General features: G+C 45.9%; 10 protein-coding genes across 10 annotated transcripts; 4 read left to right on the top strand and 6 right to left on the bottom strand.

Moving 5' to 3' along the window:
* Positions 1-458: 458 nt before the first annotated feature.
* Positions 459-1,127, top strand: AOL_s00043g30 (uncharacterized protein; the record flags this gene model as incomplete). The annotated part of the gene is made up of 1 exon (XM_011120517.1): positions 459-1,127. One exon carries the CDS (start codon positions 459-461, stop codon positions 1,125-1,127), a length of 669 nt encoding a protein of 222 aa, XP_011118819.1.
* Positions 1,128-1,531: 404 nt separating this feature from the next.
* AOL_s00043g29 (uncharacterized protein) lies at positions 1,532-1,844 on the bottom strand (the record flags this gene model as incomplete). Its single annotated transcript, XM_011120516.1, has 2 exons — positions 1,532-1,679; positions 1,822-1,844. The coding sequence occupies 2 exons, from the start codon at positions 1,842-1,844 to the stop codon at positions 1,532-1,534; spliced, it is 171 nt and encodes a 56-aa protein (XP_011118818.1).
* A 162-nt stretch (positions 1,845-2,006) lies between these two features.
* AOL_s00043g28 (uncharacterized protein) lies at positions 2,007-2,682 on the top strand (the record flags this gene model as incomplete). Its single annotated transcript, XM_011120515.1, has 3 exons — positions 2,007-2,085; positions 2,160-2,357; positions 2,474-2,682. 3 exons carry the CDS (start codon positions 2,007-2,009, stop codon positions 2,680-2,682), a joined length of 486 nt encoding a protein of 161 aa, XP_011118817.1.
* Positions 2,683-3,367: 685 nt separating this feature from the next.
* On the top strand, positions 3,368-4,931 carry AOL_s00043g27 (uncharacterized protein; the record flags this gene model as incomplete). Its single annotated transcript, XM_011120514.1, has 4 exons — positions 3,368-3,517; positions 3,589-3,729; positions 3,818-3,983; positions 4,057-4,931. The coding sequence occupies 4 exons, from the start codon at positions 3,368-3,370 to the stop codon at positions 4,929-4,931; spliced, it is 1,332 nt and encodes a 443-aa protein (XP_011118816.1).
* Positions 4,932-5,450: 519 nt separating this feature from the next.
* Positions 5,451-6,767, bottom strand: AOL_s00043g26 (uncharacterized protein; the record flags this gene model as incomplete). The annotated part of the gene is made up of 3 exons (XM_011120513.1): positions 5,451-5,826; positions 5,907-6,133; positions 6,231-6,767. The coding sequence occupies 3 exons, from the start codon at positions 6,765-6,767 to the stop codon at positions 5,451-5,453; spliced, it is 1,140 nt and encodes a 379-aa protein (XP_011118815.1).
* A 570-nt stretch (positions 6,768-7,337) lies between these two features.
* Positions 7,338-8,631, top strand: AOL_s00043g25 (uncharacterized protein; the record flags this gene model as incomplete). The annotated part of the gene is made up of 4 exons (XM_011120512.1): positions 7,338-7,364; positions 7,436-7,606; positions 7,675-8,141; positions 8,232-8,631. The coding sequence occupies 4 exons, from the start codon at positions 7,338-7,340 to the stop codon at positions 8,629-8,631; spliced, it is 1,065 nt and encodes a 354-aa protein (XP_011118814.1).
* Positions 8,632-8,941: 310 nt separating this feature from the next.
* Positions 8,942-9,520, bottom strand: AOL_s00043g24 (uncharacterized protein; the record flags this gene model as incomplete). Its single annotated transcript, XM_011120511.1, has 3 exons — positions 8,942-9,036; positions 9,140-9,316; positions 9,463-9,520. The coding sequence occupies 3 exons, from the start codon at positions 9,518-9,520 to the stop codon at positions 8,942-8,944; spliced, it is 330 nt and encodes a 109-aa protein (XP_011118813.1).
* Positions 9,521-10,068: 548 nt separating this feature from the next.
* AOL_s00043g23 (uncharacterized protein) lies at positions 10,069-11,474 on the bottom strand (the record flags this gene model as incomplete). Its single annotated transcript, XM_011120510.1, has 7 exons — positions 10,069-10,476; positions 10,543-10,620; positions 10,678-10,802; positions 10,915-10,994; positions 11,061-11,155; positions 11,232-11,296; positions 11,363-11,474. The coding sequence occupies 7 exons, from the start codon at positions 11,472-11,474 to the stop codon at positions 10,069-10,071; spliced, it is 963 nt and encodes a 320-aa protein (XP_011118812.1).
* Positions 11,475-12,540: 1,066 nt separating this feature from the next.
* On the bottom strand, positions 12,541-15,975 carry AOL_s00043g22 (uncharacterized protein; the record flags this gene model as incomplete). The annotated part of the gene is made up of 7 exons (XM_011120509.1): positions 12,541-13,066; positions 13,144-13,329; positions 13,422-13,933; positions 14,001-14,144; positions 14,219-14,533; positions 14,593-15,880; positions 15,935-15,975. 7 exons carry the CDS (start codon positions 15,973-15,975, stop codon positions 12,541-12,543), a joined length of 3,012 nt encoding a protein of 1,003 aa, XP_011118811.1.
* A 1,339-nt stretch (positions 15,976-17,314) lies between these two features.
* Positions 17,315-18,292, bottom strand: AOL_s00043g21 (uncharacterized protein; the record flags this gene model as incomplete). The annotated part of the gene is made up of 5 exons (XM_011120508.1): positions 17,315-17,475; positions 17,559-17,656; positions 17,727-17,935; positions 18,025-18,129; positions 18,218-18,292. The coding sequence occupies 5 exons, from the start codon at positions 18,290-18,292 to the stop codon at positions 17,315-17,317; spliced, it is 648 nt and encodes a 215-aa protein (XP_011118810.1).
* Positions 18,293-19,792: the final 1,500 nt, after the last annotated feature.

Genomic DNA, 19,792 nt, shown 5'->3' with positions numbered 1-19,792 from the left:
GATCGAATAAGTAAGTGGGCAGCCCCCTGACCATCCACGCACAAACCACCATCCATCCATCCATCCATCCATCAACCAGTCAGTCAGTCAGTCAGTCAATCAATCAATCAGACTATTATCACCATCCAATTCCCTCCACGACTGGTCTTGCAAGGAAAGACCTTGGACTTTGGACTTTGGACTTTGGACTTTGGACTTTGGACTTTGGACTTTGGACTTTGGACTTTGGACTTTGGACTTTGGACTTGGACTTGGACTTGGGCTCGGGCTTGGACTTGGACTTGGACTTGGACTTTGGGGTCCCAAATTGAACTTGAATCTGCATCTTCCCCTAACAAACAAAGCTTCAATATCCAGAGACGTCCTTCTTCCAAATTCAGAAAGAAAGAAAAATAAACCCCCATGCAAGCGCAAGCTCTTGTCATTATCCCTATCCCTATCCCTATCCCTATTCGACAATGGCATCTAAACTACAACTCCCACCTCTAAATTTTGAGTCTAGGGGCTCGTTGACTGCCGATTTGAAAGCCGATTTCCACATCCCCGACTCTCCTCCCCATTCACGCCCGGGATCCCCGTCAAGATATCAAAATGTTACCGATGCTACTAACGACAGCTCTAACGCGTCGGCCAGGACTACAAAGCCAAGGGCCCAGCTTGGATTGACAAATAAACCTTCAAGCTCCAGCTTGCAGGTGTCGCCCAATTCTCCTCCCATGTCCCCACAGTCCCCTCGACCGGTGTCTGTACGCAGGCTTCTCTCCAAAATGAGTCTATCTGGTTCATACAAAGAATCTGATGAGGCCTCCATCATGTCCCTCAAGTCTCCAACCAACACTTCGCCATCCTTGCTCAAGGACCGGGATTCTGATGTTGCGAGCGAAAGAGCTCTATCAATATCCAGCAAGGGTTTCTTTTCCAGCTTCAGAAGGAACAGTTCCAAAAGATCTGTTAGTTCTAGCTCTGGCCGAAAAGCCTCTCTGCCCCCGCCAACTCCCAGAGAGCGGGAGCCTACCATCGCAGAAAAAACTGCAGAAGTTGTGAAAAAGGAACCTGCTCCCCAGATCCCAGATCTCCCTCAAACATCTGTCTCCTCTTTTGACACCGATTTATTCAAGAACATATAAATATATTAATACACCGGCGGGATTTTGATTCATGAGATCGCTTTCATAAGATATATGTATATGTATATGCATATGTATACGTATACGTATACGTATCAGCTGGTCATTTCCATTTCGACCACCTTATATTAATGTAATATGTCCGGGTGCATGGACTTCGGTTTCTAGCATAGAAGTGTTTTGTCGATTTACATTTTCCTACCTTGCGAGCTTCGCACTTTCGGTCTGGAGACCTCATTTGCATTTGTATCCGCGTATGTGCATACTTAAGTATACATGCATACGTTACCAAATCATTCTAGTTCAGAGGAATATGCTAAGTTGGTAGCAGGATTTTGTTCTTCAATTCGGATATTTTTTGATGGCTTTTTTGCGGGATGTTATTGGGTCCTGTCCGGGTGGCGTTAATTGTCATTCGTAGAGCATTCGTCTTCGTCTTCGTCTTCTTCTTCTTCTTCATCTTCTTCTTCTTCGTCTTCGTCTTCGTCTTCTTCTTCGTCTTCTTCCCTTCCTTCTTCTTTTCCTTCTTCTCCTTCTTCTTTATTTGCATACCTAAATACTTGTAGGTGTTAGCTGTCGCTCGGCTCAGATTAGTAACCATCTTATCGATTAATTATCCCCTGCTTAATTCTGTATAACCCCCAACCACCAATCTCACAACACCAAACACGTCCCTGACGGAAATCCTCAGTACTTAAATCGCTTCGCACCGCTCATGCTAATTGAATTGCATTCCTTTGAATTCAACAGTTAATACTCACTTCAGTACCAATTCCTTTAAATATCCCCTTCGGCATTCCCTTAAAAAAAAATTTAAAAAAAATTTAAAAAAAAATCAGAAAAAGAGGAAAAGGAAACAAAAAAGAACAATCACAAACAATGGCAAAACCGATATCAAAACGCCCGCTCGATTTCTTCTACAGATCGGTCTTTTCTTTGATCCTTATCATAGCAATAGGTTAGTGTCATCTGTACATGAAATGCAATTCGCTATATTACCGTATATGAAGTATACTAACCCCGCTCCGCCAGTTGCTGATTGTTCACCATTGTATCCCGAGGCACTGCGGCCGGAGTTTGTGAACCAGATGCACAAGTTTCAATTTGAGACTTTCAAAGACCCATTTTTCAACCCTAAAATCCACCGACCGTGGTTCGAATCTCTCGTTGGATTGGAGCTCTTCGTTCTCGTTCCCCTAAACGCCTGGCTGCTGTGGGGTTGGACTGTTGGTAAGCTTCGAGCGAAAACCCGAGTTTGGGAATAAGTACTTAAGTTCTTACCTAAGTACTTACTTACCTATACTCGAGTATTATTTGTTATATCCTAACCAATCAACTGCTCCTAGATCACCCACTGGTGCCTGTCAACATGATTGTGTATGCATACCACATGTTTGTAACCACTATCCCCTGTCTGGCAGAGATGTACCATGAGTTTTCTCGTGGCGCATTATCCGGGACGGAAGTCAGCATATTGTTCAGCATGTACGGCCCATTTGTCGCTTTACGTAGGTTAATCCGATTTTCACCATCTGAATGGCCCCAGGTTCACTGATCTCTTCATTGCAAAATCTCCGCTAGCGCTGTATATGGTATTCGATGCTCATCAAAGGATATCACAAAAATTATGGGCTGCTGAAGTATCAAACACTGCTACGAAGACCAAGTAATTGGAATAGATAGAGATATATTAGCCTCCAATCCAGGCGCTCGAGGCGGAGGAGATATATACTAGTTAAGTACTTAGTACTTACCTAGGTACTTACTTACTTATAACTGAACCTATAAACTAAGTACTACTTAAGTAGCTCCCTACCTAAGTACGTAATAAGGAAGTTGCTAGATACTAGGTAGGTAAGTACTTAATCTGACGTCTCGTGTATTCTAATTCTATAGAGTGCTGTGGCCGTATCGATATCTTAAGCTTAAGCTCTTAGGCTTATAGGTAATATACTTACTTAATTCTAAGCTAAGCATAGGCTCTGAAGATTATAGTAATATATGTACTTAGGTACTTAAGTACTTACTTAGTAGGTAAGTAGGTAGGTATATATTCTAGTTCCAAGCATAAGCTAAGGTATCCCAGATCTCACGTGACTGGCTCTTGAACACCACAAAAAAAAAAACAAAAAAAAAAAAAAAGATTTGAACTGGCAGGAAACGTTGAAGACAACCAACGGCCAACAAAGAATTCATTCTGCACATTAACCTGCTTATAGCCTCAACCCTCCCCAATCACCATGAACGTCGTCGTAACGAAACATACTTTGCTCCCAGCGGAGCCGGAATGGCCTCATGAAGGCGGTTTTCACATCCTCGAACATCTCTCTGAGCCAACTCACCGAAACCTCGAGCCTGTGGGCCCCCACTACCTGGCTCACGCCCGGAGAGTATGAGCTTCAACGGACCCAACGTTTTGAACATCAAACCAGTACTAATTTTCCCGTTCCAATGGCTATAGAAACGTCATCACAGAACTTTCTCCGAGGACGACCGCATTGTTGCTGCACAGCAAGCCAAGAATGTCGAGGATGCCGACCCCGGTGAGATCAGTGAGCCCGAAGATGCAATGCTTCTCTCTCGGGACCCCAAAGACTGGAAGGTTAGAACCTCCGGCATTATTTTTTTATGCGCTATCTATGATGAGTTCGTATAGGGATATCCCATTCTAATATTTTCTCCTTATTCAGAACCAAGATCATTATGCAGTCCTCGGAATCAGCAAATATCGTTGGAAGGCAACCGATGAACAAATCAAACGGGCGCACAGGAAAAAGGTTTTGAAGCATCACCCGGACAAGAAGGCAGCTGCCGGTGGTGTCGATGATGATAACTTTTTCAAATGCATTCAAAAAGGTATACCAGAATGAGAGCATTATATCATTTCCATGAAGTACCAAATCCTAACAACCGTTATCCTCCATCATAGCTATGGAAATCCTCACCGACCCCGTCAAACGTCGACAGTACGACTCAGTTGACGAGTCGGCCGACGTTGATCCTCCTTCCCGCAAAGCCAAGGGAAATATCTACAAGCTTTGGAACCCGGTTTTCGATAGTGAAGGCCGTTTCTCTAAAAAGAAGCCTGTGCCGCGTTTTGGTGACGATAAATCCACCAAAGCCAATGTTGAAGAATTCTATAACTTTTGGTACAACTTCGATTCCTGGAGAACCTTCGAGTACCTTGACGAGGATGTTCCAGATGACAATGAAAACAGAGATCAAAAAAGACATGTTGAAAGGAAAAACAAAGCTGCTAGGGCAAAAAGAAAGACCGAAGATACGGCAAGGCTCAGAAAGATTGTCGACGATGCCCTAGCTATGGACGTCAGACTGCAAAAATTCCGTAAGGAAGAAAGATTGCAGAAAGATGCTAAGAAAATTGCGAGGGAGGCAGAGGAAAAGCGTTTGGTAGAAGAGGCCAAGAAGAAGGCAGAGGAAGACGCCCGAAGGAAGGAAGAAGAGGAGGCTGCTATGAAGGCATCAAAGGCCGATGCGAAAAAGGCGAAGGAGGCCGCTAAAAATGCGGCAAAGAAGAACAAAAGAGTTCTTCGTAAGGGTGCAGAGGACGCTAACTACTTTCACTCCGATGGTGCCGCTCCACCAGACGTAGTCGCAAATGTATTGGCTGATGTAGAACTCCTTATTACTAAGCTTGACAACGAAGAGCTTGATGTTGTGGCTAAGAAGCTCGCCGGCCTCAAGGTTTCTGATGAGATTAAGTCAGTTTTGGTGGACGGCATTCGTGGCAGCGTTGGCAAAGGGTCAGCAGCTGAAGGTGATTTTAAAGTCCTGTTGAAGTAGTCGACCGTAGATATAGTCTTGTATTGCAGAAGCGCATAGATATAGACATAGCAGCAAAATGAGGAAACATTTTAACAAAATCGAGCAGAAAATAGGTTTCTGATATCTTTGCCCACAGTAGCAATCTCTAAACGCGCTTATTTTCTAGCTAACGCACAGAACTGGTGGAATAAAATCGAGGGGGATTCATTTTGCATTAATTAGGGTACATAGCATCTAAATGCTATGCCCCAAGTCATTAGCTCTATCTAGAAAGGATCTATATTACACGGGCCACTATGGGGTATGCTGTTTCTAAAAAAGAAAAAAAAGGGAAAGGGTTTGCGTGGCCTCACAGCACAGGCGGTATTCAAACGCTCAGTTCGCAGGAATTAAAGGGGGTACAACGATTAAAGTACTATAAGCCATGAAAATAGTGCGTGAGAAGAGAACCAACCTTTAAGTCGAGAAAAAAAGGGAGGAGAAGAGAAAAGCGAAGGGGGGAGGGAGGGAGAGAAAGAGAGAGAGGGGTAAAATAGACTACGGGTTGGCGGGCTTTCTTGCAACAGCAAGATACATAGGTGTGAATAGCTTCTTTTCACCGCCTTCGACTAGGGCATCCGCTGCTGTCGCAAGGGAGTCGGCAGCCTTTCTAGCACCTTGTGGCGCGACCCCGACGGTCTCAAGGGCACCGACCAAGTAGTGGGCAAGAGTTCGGCCAACCCATGTCATTCTACCGATAGTGAAGATATCTGAAAGACTAGCGCAGTACTTCATGTTACCAGCAAGCGGGTAGTACCATGGGATAGGGTCAGGACGATCAGCTAGATCCTCTTGGTATTCGATTTCAAAGCCAACAGTTTTTAGTGCCTTGATACACTCCTCGATCCGGACCATTTGAGCGATTCCATCACCCCTAGAGTAAGAAAAGAAACAGTTTATTAGCTCCATCTTCATATGAATTATGGGAGGGGGGGTTAGATGATGAAGACTCACAATTCGATGCCTCTGCGGATCCTCCTGTGGTCTGCGTCGGAATCATCATAGTTTTCGGTCATGAGCCATTCATAGACTCCGAATACACCACCGGGTTTGAGGACTTTGAAAATTTGTCCGTAAACCCCGGCAAGGCTTGGGGCATGGACGGTTGCTTCGATAGCGTAAACAGCATCAAAAGAGTTCTCTTCAAATGACATTTGCATGAAATCCCCCTTGGCAAATCTCTGTAGGGTTAAGTAATAAATTAGTATTCAATGGAATTATGGATCCTACCTAGAAAACAACCATCTAGGGCAAGGAAGGAAGGGAATGATTCCGTACCAATTGGTTGCTAAGACCAGCTTTATGCGCATACATTGTTGCCCTTGCAATCTGATAATCATTGTTGTTGAGACCAGTGATTTTGCAGTCACTAAAACGTGCGATCTCACGTGCTGGGCCACCAACCCCACAGCCGACGTCGAGAACGTGCATTCCGGGCTTGATACCCATTTTCAAAGCTAAGAAATGCTCATGACGGGCGATGGCCTGGTTGAAAGCCTCGCCGGGATAGAATCTACAGAAGTGAAAAGATTGGCCCCAACCATTTTCGTAGAGATCGGTTGCAAGATTGTAGTAGTGACGCGTGAGGGTAGCATATTCAGCCAATCGCTTCTGCTTCTCCTCTTCGGTTTCATTACCGTCTTCGAACCCGTCCCAGTGTTTGAAGTACTCCTTAGCAGCTTCGGCGGAAGCTGCTTTATCCTTGCCCATGAAACCAGCAAAATAGCCAGTTTCATTGACTTGGCCGTGCATAGCCTTGGAGAAATCAGCATCACGCTGGTGATTTTCTTGTTCGAGTTTCGTCGCGGCAACCATGGTGAATTTGGGTTTTAGTTTGAAGGTGAAGAAAAGTGTGAAGAGATTCTGTTGAAGATGGAAGAAGTAGAATGAAGAAAGGTAAACAGGAAGAAGAATGGATTGACGAAGGAGGATGGTAGATGGAAGAACAAAGGAGTGAAGGAGAAACTACCAGCACCTGATAGTTAAAAGGAGTCAATTGACTGGACGGTGGTTGTTTTTTTTTTTTTTTTTTTTTCCTTTCCTTTCACGGGCACCGAAAGACCTCCCCAGATAGCCAGTCGGGCGAGAGTTACATAGCACATAACTACCGCGGGAGGTGCTCTGTGGTGTTGGCAACCGACACCTGCGCTGGGATCCCCTGTCAAACCCCTGCCAATACTGCCAAGATTATTCCGGCCGCCGGGCTCCTGTCGGCCGACAAGAATCAAGATTGCTGACTCAGTCATGACTCAGCAACACAAAACTTGCTGGTCAAACATCAAACAACAGTGTCGCCTCTCTTTGCAACATCCTCTCCAACACATTCCATCATCGTCACTCATCCACGCCAAATATACATATCGCATCATATAGAAGCCCTTCAAAATGCCGCCCAAGGCCGATATAAACAGGGTACGTCGCGTTATCTTGTGTCCCCTGCAAAAATTTTGTCCCTTTACTAATATATTTACGCATCTGACTAGTCTGGATCCGAATCCACCGACTTCCCCTCGGTCTGCGAAAATTGCCTGCCTGAAAATCCCTACGTCCAGATGATCAAGGAGAACTACGGTGCTGAGTGCAAAATCTGCACTCGCCCTTTCACCGTATTCAAATGGCTTCCTGATCGCAACAGTCGTTACAAAAAGACAAATGTATGCTCTCCTTAGACCCTTTCTTTTCATAACCACTGGTTACTAAAACATCTGCAACACTACAACAGATTTGCCTAACCTGCGCCAGGTTAAAGAACTGTTGCCAATGCTGCATGCTCGACCTTTCGTTTGGCTTGCCCATCGTTGTCCGCGATGCCGCTCTCAAGCTTGTCGCCCAAGGGCCCTCTTCCGAAATTAATAAGCAGTACTACGCCCAGAACACCGAAAACAAATTAATCGAAGGCCAGATACCCGAGGAATATGAAAAAACGGACTCCGCGGCTAGAGACCTTTTGAAACGACTGGCAACCAGTGAACCATACTACAAACGACCTCGAAGGAATAGAGATGATGGTGGGATCGCGAATAAAATTGGCCCAGGCCCGGTTAGGACGCGGGGGAGCGGTGGTGATAGAGGTCGGGGGGGCCATAAAGGTCCGATTCGAAATTTCCCATCGGCAGCTCAGCTACCTCCAGGCCCACAAGATACCGAGCCCCCTGCCGATAGGAGCATCACCTCTCTTTTCCTTCTAGGGTACCTACCCCTTCAATAGCAATCTTCCTATTGCTAAAACCGCGCCTTTGCCTATTTGAATAACCAATACTAACTAATTTCGACTTACAGCGTTGAAGACGATCTTGCAGAGCACGCTATCCGCACTTTCTTCTCGGCTTTCGGCCAAATACGATCTATCGTTTGTGTCCACCATTCTCGATGTGCGTTCGTAAACTTCCATACTCGTGCTGGAGCGGAAGCCGCGGCGGAATCGTGTCAAGGAAAGGCGATCATTGCAGGGTGTCCTTTAAGAATAATGTGGGGGAAGCCGCGCCCTCTCGGGAGCATGGACAGGACCCAGATTATGGCAATAGCTAAAGCTAGCCCGAAGGCTTCTAGCTCGAGCGTTGCCAATAACGGTGAACCCAACAGCGACAGCAATCCAACTGCCATGAGTCTCAATACTACACTGGCACCGCCCGGGTCTGAGGAAAGCGGGTTTTTATACCCCTCGCAAAGGCCGGAGTAGTCTTTGTTTGGGGAGGTGGTGATATTTTGCGCTTTAGGGATTTTTAAGGGTGTTAGGGCGTCATTATCAAGCTGTCAGGTTGCATTTTGGTTGGCGCGTTTATTGCACCGGATTTTTAGGCCTACACATTCTACCTAGGATTTGTACATTAATTTGTATATTCAGCTTGCTGCTTCTTGTGAACATCATTCGGTGCCTGGTTTCTTAAGATCTGAGGGAGGGAGGGGAGAGAGGAGAAGAGAAAAAAAAAATTTTAATTAAATGAAAACTAAAACTAAAGCCGAAAGAGTCGTCCTCTGTGGGCTTTTAGCTAGCTGCACCTCTCGAATTTTCCAACTCGGCCTTTCAATGGAGTTTTGATACTTTCATTGTCTCCTCTCTCGGTTTCTTCGTGTAGCCGTAATCCTACCCAGCGTTAACGCGTTAGATTGTCGTCTACTAGAGCAGGATTCGTAGGATAAAACGATACGATGGATCGATTCAGAAGTTAGGGGAGGTATCTACGTACTAAAATTTTCCTGCCCATCCAGTTTCTCTGCCTGTACCACATTCTGCTTGAGGAACTTGGCTACCTCGAAGGCGTGTTTGACCTTTTCATCCTTATTATCCATGCCACCGGGGTCTAGGTTACGCTCAAATTGCGTCCTAATCTCACGGTGTGAAGCTAAGAGTAGCTTAGAATCGCCTGTTGATCCGATATCATAAAAAGTCAGTTGGTGATGATCAAAAAAGTATTATCAAGGAGTTTTCGAATCAAAATCCACATTGATTGGGTACAAGGAGTCCGATAGATCCCGTAGACCGAACACGAACAGAAACGTAGACACCAACCTTGGAATGCTGCTTGTGCAGCACGAAGCAGTGCCCGGTAGGCGTGTAAAGCGCTCATTTAAGGTCATGTACCTAGTATTAATTCGGGCGGGAAATAGTAGGTACGTAAGTAGGTAGGTACTCAAGTATATAGAATATTGCGACGGTTGCGTTGAGAAACAGTCAACTGCAGAGTTTTTTTTTTTTTTCTTCCTTGCAGGCTGCTGTTTATAGGTAGTTATAATGTTTAGTCTAATCAAATTTAATTCATAGATCTGCTGGTCAATGCAATGCAGAACCGCGCCTGTGATGTGCAAGCGCTAGCTAGTTTTAAAATTTTGCAAAGCACCGGTTTTATGTCTATATGGATGTGCTTGGGTAGGTACTTAGGTACAATGTATACCTAGGTACCGGCACCTAGGTACGCACACGTACGGAGTTTTCGTCGCCATGTCTAAATCTGTACAGTCTTTGCGAAATATAAACAGGTAACATAAACACTAATACCATGGAGGACCGGAAGTTATCCGTTTCCCTTGACGGGAGGGGGATGAATGAATAATTTTGCGACACATGTACAACGCGATAATGCTAGACCGAACACCTATTCCCTAGGATGCCTGTCGCTTATACACGCAACAGTTGCGCAGCTTTCCTAAAGATAAGGTCTTCGTCGGGGAACGACATAGCCTCTAGCCCCTGAGCGTATGGAGTAGGAACCTCAGCTCCCGTAATTCTCTGCGCCGGTGAGTCTAGATAATCAAACATGTACTCCATCGAAAGGGCCAAAATTTCACTCGAAACACCGAAGCTTGGGAATCCACTCTCCACGGCGATCAAATTACCAGTCTTCTTGACCGACTTCACGATCGCCTCGACGTCCATTGGCTTTATAGATCGGAGATTGATAACCTCGGCCTCGACTCCATACTCTGATTTTAACTTCTCGGCGGCAGTTAAGCATTGTCCGACGCAACGAGACAGAGAAACAAGGGTGATGTCTTTTCCAACCCGTTCGATCTTCGCTTTCCCGAACTGCAGGAACAGTCTGATTTAATTTCACGTCTTTATGAGTTTTGCTCTGGGTCCTGGAAAACATACCGGAATAACAAAGTCATCCTTCTGAGCGGCAGCGCTCATTGGGAACGATTGTCCGTAGAGTAGCTCGTTCTCGAGAACCTGTTTATGCTACTATTAGCGGGCCTGCCTCGAACATGGTGTTCGAAGGTTCCTTACAACGACAGGGTTCGGATCTCTGATAGCGGCTTTCAGCAAGCCCTTTGCATCTTCGGAACTCCATGGGCTCACTACTTTCAACCCTGGGATCGAACCGTACCAGGCCGTATAGTCTTGGGTGAAATCTGGCAAGCTACGTCAGGCGGAAATTTCATTACCTGTCATTGTATGAGACTTATCTGTGTTGGGCAGCGACACCAGCAGCGAAGCCGTTGGGCCCACGAAACGTGATATTACAAGGTTGGATTCCTCCGCTCATGTAATGGGTCTTGGCAGCAGAGTTGATGATTTGATCAATCGCTTGCATAGCAAAGTTCCTATGCGAGTTGCTTTAGCCAATTGAAACAAAGCATATAGAAATTTCAACGAAAGGGATCACTAACCAGGTCATAAATTCCGTGATTGGTTTGAGCCCCGCAAGCGCAGCTCCAACGGCAAGACCAGCAAACCCTGATTCTGTAATTGGAGTATCGATAACCTATTGGTTTCCAGAACGACAAGAATGAGTATTTTTACGCGAGCAGGCAGATTGTGGCTGTAGACATTTAACCCACCCGATCAGGTCCGAATCTATCCAACAAGCCCTTCGTGACCTTGTATGCACCGTTGTAAAGAGCGACTGTGGTGTTCACATTGTCAGTGACACTCAACTTAGGATGTTTTTTCGTAGAGATAGTCGGTATACCTTCTTCGCCCAGTATGAAGACTTTAGAGTCAGCCTCAAGCTCTTCGGCCAGTGCTTCGTTCAGGGCATCACGGACGGTGTACTCCTTGACATCAGCCGCCGACGCCAGCATCCGCGTTTGGGTGGTGTTGTTAGATTTAGAGAAATTGGTGAGAGGGCGAGAGGTGCGAGAGGTGCGAGTCAGCGATGCTATTGACCGACAGCCTGGAGTATGCGAAACGCTATGGCTAAGCACTCCTCGAAAGCTACGAGATAGCAATCGTGTCGTCGCCAATGTCGCCGACATGTCGAGATATTAGGTTCGAGACTGAACGTAACTGGAAGGGTTATTGTGGGAAGAAGAATTGTGAACACCAATTCCTCACGGCCTGTTTAGGGAGTGAGTGTTCAGGTATGTACGCGGTATACTAGCACTAGATGGCTGGTGGGAGCGTGAGTGATGTTGATGTTGTAAGTCAGTACAATTTTGCGGTATCGGCAGGGTAAGGGAAAAGGCGTTGGGGAAATCAAAAATTGAGAGTTAAATTGATGACATCCTCCACGCCCGAGCGATTTAAATTTAGTTAACCATGCACACTCTGGCCAATTGCAATCTCTGCCTAAGTCCATACCTCATACCTCATACTTAGGTATGTAATTAAGTACATATATGTATAAGAAGTATCTATGTAAGTAGTACTTAGAATATCAACCCCCACGTCGACTTTGATAGAAAGTATGGCAGGCCTGGAGGTACGCGGGTTTGCATGCGTTTGTTGGGCGCTGCTTATCGATTACCTGGGTACCCGGCCAGGGCTGGTTGGCTTATGCTTTTACTTATATTCCTAGGTACTTGCCTAAGTAGGTAGTATACTAACTAGGTAGGTACATAAGTACTTACTTCCTTAAGTAGGTACCTACTTGGGTAATCCGGCCGGCAGCTTATAAGCTTCGATGTTACTAGCTCCTTCTCAAGAACTACTTGGGTGGCTTGCAATGTCAATGCACTTGAAATAAGTACTTGAGTACTTATTTACATACGCACTCGCATTTGTACTGTTTTAAAGAAAGTATCTGCACGAAAACTATCGCGCATAACAGGCAGCGGGTAACAAAAAAAAAAAGAAAAAGTTCAATTCATCTCTTTCGGCTCCATCATGATCGTACGTGATGAGCTCGCTATTTCGAACCCTGAGCTCTCAAGCCACCCCTTGAATTTGTTCCTCTCCAACCCGTTCCCCAGTCGGTTCCTGACCCGGCTCTTCTTGAGCTTGCCCTTGGCCATGCTCCTGAGTTTGCTCCTGAATTTCATTATCATCGACAAGATCTGCTGCGTCAAAGGTTTGTTTGCGACCTGAAAGGACGTCGACAATCCCCCTAAGATTGCGCCAGTATGCCTGCTTCGGTCGTCGATTCTCCCAATCTGTGTCGGTCGCCTCTAGAATCGCCATCGGTGTGAAAACAACCGCGGCTCCTTTGATACCAATCACCGCTGCCGATTCTGGGTTGTCGTGCACCTCCGCCTTAGTCCCTCCGTGGGTTTCCAGATACTGGATACATTTGGTGGCGAGGCGAACAGCCCGTACACGATCCATCGGCGATGGAGTTCCACCTTGCTGAACATGGCCCGGAATCGAGGTTCGGGATTCAAAGCGACCCTGTGCTTCCTCGCGAATCATATTGGCAATGATCTCGGTCGTGTAAGTAGCTGACGCCTTCTCATTCCTATACCCCATAGCTCAGTCAGCATTGAGATAACTCTGCCTGTATGGGAGAAGCGGAGAGGGGGTTGATAACCTCACCTTAAAATGATTTTCCCCGCTCTGTTCATTCCTTGATCATTCGCAAAACTTCCTCTTAGAGTATTAATGTCTTTCATGAGCGTCTCGAGCTTGATACCCTCTTCCGGCGTGTAGACAGCCAAAGCTCCTGTGGAAAGACCGCCCATCGTTGCAACATATCCACTGCGCCCTCCCTGGCATTCAACACTAGAAAGAGAGGGAAAACCCCCCGGAATTAGGAATCAAAAGTTGGTGTCATTGCCTTAAAAACATCAAGGCATGGGAATGGGGCTTCTTACACGAAAACTCTTCTTCTGCTGGCGCTGGCACTCTGTTTGATAGCGTCGCAATAATCGATGAGAGCGTTCAGACAAGTATCACTCCCGATTGAATATTCGGTTCCTGGCACATTGTTGCTGATTGTTGCCGGAAGGCATACCATAGGAATCCTGAACGCAGGATATGACTGCCGAGCCCCCCGGAGCTCCGACAAAGACTTATAGGCTTCGAACCCGCCGATAAGTAGTAAACCATCGAATTGGTACTTTTGGAAGTACCAAGCAACCATACCTAAGTCTACGCCAGGTTCCGTCCTATTGGTACCTATCTCACTTCCTCCACGAATAGCCCAGCCTTCAACACCAAGCCAAGTTAACTCTCGAACAGAATCATGACGTACCAGCCCCGGGAAGCCATTGTGAATAGCAAATGCCCGATGACCGCGACTTATGCAGTAAAGAGCTGCTGCTCTGGTTGCTGCGTTCATGCCCCCGGCGGGTGCACCTACGTGGACGATTGCGTATCGCTTGCGCTATCCCAGCTTATCAGCATATGAAAATGATTAATTGACTGAATGGAGACTGCATCTCTATATCTACCTTTTCTTCAGGGAGTCTTTCTTTTTCCTTCCCAGGTACGGTGGTTGCGATGAAAGCCCGATAGTACTCGTCGAACTCTGCATCCCGAAGTTTCATGGCGCGGTCAAATTCTTTGTTTTTTATGGCTTCAGCGACGCCTTTTGTCTACAGAATTAAAATTAGTTTGAACACACGGGGGGTTGTCTCCCTATAAACTGAGATGGAGCCATTTTACTCACCATTCTTACAGCCTCGACCAATGGCTTCCTCGTGATTTTGTTTTCCGTGATAGCTATCATTGGACTGGGGCTCCCAGGTTTCGCATTTACGATCGCTCTCACTGCTTCAACACCCTGCAACGATGCGAGCATCCTATCATAAGCGACGGCAGTGCCACCTCGTTGGACATGGCCTAGGCAGGTCACTCGTGTGTCGAGTTTCAAAACGTCAACAAGAACTTTCTTGACATACTCCGAAGTTATGGGCTTCAGATCCCGATCGATAGCACCTTCAGCGACGATGACGATCGTTTTTCGCTTCCCAAGTTTTCGGTGCTACAAGTTGCATTAGTCCCTATACCGGGAATTGAAATTCGGTGTATAAGACCACTCACCCGAGCTATAATATCACACATTTGTTTCTCCCAACCCTCGCCGGGAGGCTTTTCTGGGATAAAAATATAGTCTGCGCCGGTACTCACACCGGACATCACGGCCAACCAACCACAATGCCGGCCCATTACTTCGATGATGAAGGCTCTTTGATGGGAAGCAGCAGTTGCGTCAATGTAGTCCACAGCTTGGCAAATTCGGGCCAAAGAAGAGTATGCGCCGATTGTGGCATCCGTACATGACATGTCATTGTCGATAGACCCAACAAGTCCCGCAATATTTAACGTTTGGAAGGGCTCTGCTTGCTCCTTTGTTATCTCCTCATTGTTGATCAACTCTTCAAGAAGACCAGGCCACTCTTCTCGGAAGAGGTCGGCTCCGGTGAGTGAACCGTCACCACCGCAGACAATGAGCCCATCGATCCCATTTATGACCAAATTTTTGGCCGCTGCTAAGCGGCCGTAGCGCTGGCGAAAAGCAGCGGACCGAGCAGTTCCAATGAGTGTACCCCCCTCTGAGAGCCAACCGCGAACGTCCTCCCAACCCATTTTTTTGATTAGATCACCGCCTTGTACTAATCCCTCGTAGCCTTCGTATATACAGTACGCATCGTGACCCATTGCTATCGCGGTGCGAACGACTGCCCTAACAGCTCCATTCATGCCAGGAGAGTCGCCACCGCTAGTCATCACAGCAATTTTCCTCCTTTTAGCGTCCAAAGTAGGCTCGACGCTCGGGAGGATAGTTGGGTTCTGCTGTGAAGCTGTGGGCAATGATTTGACGATCGTTGTGAAGGGGTTTGGCTTAGATGTAAACCCCACTAAGGTGGACAGTGGGTCGTAAGTGTATATCTCAAAGGGGGCATGTTCGTTTGGTTGAGCTTGGTAGGCATATCCTTTCTTCTGGAGGAGCTCGATTATCTTGTCGAGCTTTGGGGAAAACAAGACCAGGGCCTGCTTTGCACCTCTCCAATCTCGGATATCCGTGGGTGGGTGCAACGTGGAGCTTCTTCTTAGAAGTTTCGGGGATGACGGTTCTCCTTCCAATCTTGTGGCTGTTACCAGCCGGATTTTGATAGTTATGGCGGTACCCTGATTCTCTTGCTCCGGGTCGGTATGAAGCCAGGTTTCTCTGTCACTGAGAAAGCAGAGATCGTCTTGATGTTTTCCAGCAGTAGGGTTAGCCCTGTCGTAGACCAATGTCTCCAAGAATCCAAGGTCGGTGTAATATGTGATCGTTTCATAAAACAGATCCTCATCGGGGGCGACTAGGGATATGAAGGAGACACCACTGAAGTGGCAGTTAGTATATAAGTCAGATCGAATTAAAGGAAGGGAGAGTTACGCAAGGTAGTTGTGGAGGTTCTGAGCGTCAGGAGTTACCATTGTGACGAGCGGTGGTGGTGGTACTACGGATAGCTGTCGCAGCCAGGAAAAGCACCAATTCCGTCCCCGTTGGAACAAAGACGTCAGCTTGGAGAGGATAACCGGGTGTGTAGGCTCGCTCAAACACTTTGAATGAACGAATGAACGAATGAACGAACGGATGAATGGATGTGAAGCTTGATAGCAGAATACCGGTAGGGGATAGCGATAGCGGTAATGGTCGTGAAAGTATGTACCTGACTTGGTATTGTAATAATAGTAGGGACTCAGCTCAGGTAGGTGGGAAGTAGGTTGAGTGACAGGAAGATGCCGATTCGAAGTGTTTATTTATTCCAATCGGCGCAAACTAATTGCTGGGACATAAATGGCAATTTAATTGGTTGGCTACCCATACTAGTACCTAAAGCAAACTTAATTAACGGCAGGAATCAAATCGAGGGCCCTCAACATTTGCATTTGCATTTATTTGGTACCGGTACTCTGTATAATATACTTAAGTATGCATACTATGATTGCGCATCGGCTGCAAACTCTCACCCGAAGGAGGGGTTGGAATTTGGAAACCAGCCAAGGTGGGGGCGAGGTCTTAAATACTTAGTAAGTACTTAGCTTAAGAGGGGCAACATCTGAGTACTAGTTAAGAGAGCTCGGGCCCCCACCCACCCGCGTGGACCCGCATGGATCCACAACCACCTTAACCAAGTATGTACGCGGTACATTACTTAAGTAGATTGGTTAATGCAATGGCTGATATCATTCTGAGACCACACCCGGTTCTTGGCTCGGTATAATTCGAGGCTACTGCGTAAGGTGCGTATAATATACGGCATGCAACATGCAACGCGAGTTTCCCCGACTGGACTATATACTACTACGACCCTGCATCTGGACAATGATAAGTACTTACAAGACGTACTATGTAAGTACATACCCCGACCTAGGTATTTAGTCTCGGAATCAGTTGTAATAAAAAGGCTATGGAACCGTAAATAATTAAGTTCGTACCTTACCGGTTGTCTCATATGCTCACCTAGCTATAGAGGCTTACTGGGGAAATGCACCGTGGAACCACAAATTCAAGTCGGACATGTACAGTCCGGAGCAAAGTATTCATATATGCATATTCATGCGTGAATTAAAGTAATACCGGGGAGACAACAGAAACCCAAGCTGCCGGAAATACCTATCACGCGTTGAACTAGCTGTCCCAGAACCAAGGGTGCTAGTATTTGGTCTGCATGCTGTTTCCCGTAGACAAAAGGGGGGGAAATAAAAGAACCTCAAGAAAACCACGCAGATATGAATGGATGAAGAGTACATGAAACACGGGTGAATGAGGTCAATATACTGCCATGGTGGCTGCTGATGCTAGTTTCAGAGGCTCACACGAAGTCTCAGCGAGTTCTGCCTCAAGGAGTGCATCCGAACGCGTATTGTCGATGCTCATATTCTCGACGATCGTGTTCAGGATTCTGTTCCGCTTCGCGGTCGGATTCGGCGCTTTACAGGAATCAGTCATTCAATGTTACCACGAAAACACGTGCATACTCATAAAGTGTGCGTGTAAGGGGGGGATAGCATACCTTTGTCGTTTTCTTGGAGATAGAATCGTCGCAACAACATTATAGCCTCCTCACGGAAGATGCCTCCAATTGCCGGATAGCACCTATCGATTCCAGCACTATGCATGAATCGGATCAATACTCTTGCAACCTTTCAAACCAGATACTTATTAGACAGTAAGGGCTTACTCCAAGTTGACGTGAAGGACTCCACCACACCCTCCGAATCGATCGTTGGAGCATCCAAAATAGACGGCACGGATTCCAAGTTGTCTGAGGGCAGATGCGCACATGATACAAGGTTCGACCGTGACGTACAAATCGACATTCTTGAAAACGGAGGCTGGGTACTTGCACAGAACAGTTTCGATCCCAGCAAACTCCGCATGGCGGTGGCCCTTTGTAACACAAAAGAGTTAGCTTTTGCGAAGAAGAAGAAGCAGACCTACGTATTTCAAAAAATGGCCCGAGGGGCAGAAGCACTTACGGAAAGAGAACGATTCGTATCATTCATACCCTTGGCGATAACCTTGTTATCCAGAACGAAGACACACCCGACTGGAACCTCATCGATAGAAAGTGCAAGCTCACCCTAGATAGTGTAGTAGTGAAATTAGTAGAGGCTCCAGCTTGAAAGGATGAAACTGGAAGTCAGTAGCGATGATTTGATTTAATCTCACCATTTCGAGAGCCTGTCGCATGAAGTATTCTCTGATAAGGGTTTCATCTTTGAGGGGGAAGTAGTAGTCGGCCATTTTGAATCTGAGTTTCCGGGTGATAGATGGTATCCTGAGGAATACCAAGATCTAGATGAAAAATCAGAGTTTGATGTCAGTTAAGGGTGCTTTGTTCTTTCTTGATACTATTCAAACAATCCTTCTATTTATTACGGTATGGTAAAAGAGTTGGCAAACATGAAAGAGACAAATATGGATATAGGAAATCTGGGAGGTGGGAGAACAGTGGAGAGGGAAAAACAAAAAAAAATTAGGATGATGATGATGATAATGATGATGAAAAGAAATTTATCAGCCCCCGGTAGCTATTACTTAGTAAGTAAGAGGTATCTGCTTAACAGCTGCCTAACAGTAAAGAATGGATTGATCGTAACAATGTAATGAATACGGGAGAAGCAAAGCACTTGGGGTCGGCAAATGTTGCTTTGGTAGCCGGTTGGTGAGGATAGCGGGGGGAGTGGGAGTAAATGAAAGAGAGAAATGATATAAGACACCTGCTCAAGTACTATGCTAAGCTACTAAGTAGGAAGTACCTACCTAGATACCGACCTGCTAGGCAGGTTACCTAAGTAGGGGGTGGGAAGGAGGAGATAGGAAGTCAGTTGCTATGTGAGCTGAGGCCCGCTGAGTGCTCGGCGATCTACGCTGAGAGCCCAAACTACTGTAATAGCAAGCCAAGTACTTAACTTGAAGTACTATATATCATATCGGTTTTGATGCTCACCTTCATAAAGAGACCCCGGAGGGACGCCATTATCGCCATTATCGCCATCTTAGCTTATAATAATATAGTCGAATTGGGAGACTAAGACCGGCCTATATATCAAAAAGTATTTTAGAAAAATGGTCGAAGGAGTACAAACTTGCGTTCGTGGCCGTCTCCCTCGCTTGAATTAAAATAGCATAGCGAGTACTAGTACTTAAGTAAGTAAGTAATTATAAGTCAGCAGTGAAATATAAATGTGCAAAATGCATATGCACCATACCAAGGTACATGGTACACGCGAAAAAGCTAATAATAAAGAAGAAAAAGTTGAGCGCTGTTTTAAGCAATTGAAAATCTCGTTGAGCTAAGCTGGGTTTGAAAGTTATAAAATTAAGATCAAGGGGCCGGCTGTGTAGTACGTAGTACGCGCGTAGACGGGGGATATATGATATGCATGCGCATGTATTAAATTTGAATTTGAGGCTATATACTTACCTAATAGCTAATTTGCTTACTTACTACTTAAGTACTTATATACCTAGTAAGTATATAATATATATTAATTATTAATTATTAATATTAATATATGTCCGTATGTGCTTTTGATCTGGCCGGCTTAAGCTTATATTGATGGTTAAGTTATTGCATTGTATTGCAATGAATATAATATTATATTGCAAGCTAAGCTAGTCCGTCCAGCTGGACAGGATGCAGTGCAGGGGTCCTGAAAACTTTGTCCCAACATCCGCCAACACATTTCCCCTCCAAATTCCCACAATTAAATTGCACTTGCAGCAATTGCAACTAGCTAC

Source organism: Orbilia oligospora (genome assembly GCF_000225545.1).
Source record: "Orbilia oligospora ATCC 24927 unplaced genomic scaffold scaffold00043, whole genome shotgun sequence".
NCBI lineage: Eukaryota > Fungi > Ascomycota > Orbiliomycetes > Orbiliales > Orbiliaceae > Orbilia > Orbilia oligospora.
The sequence above is the reverse complement of the archived record's forward strand: the minus strand, read 5'-3'. Positions and strand labels throughout refer to the sequence as shown.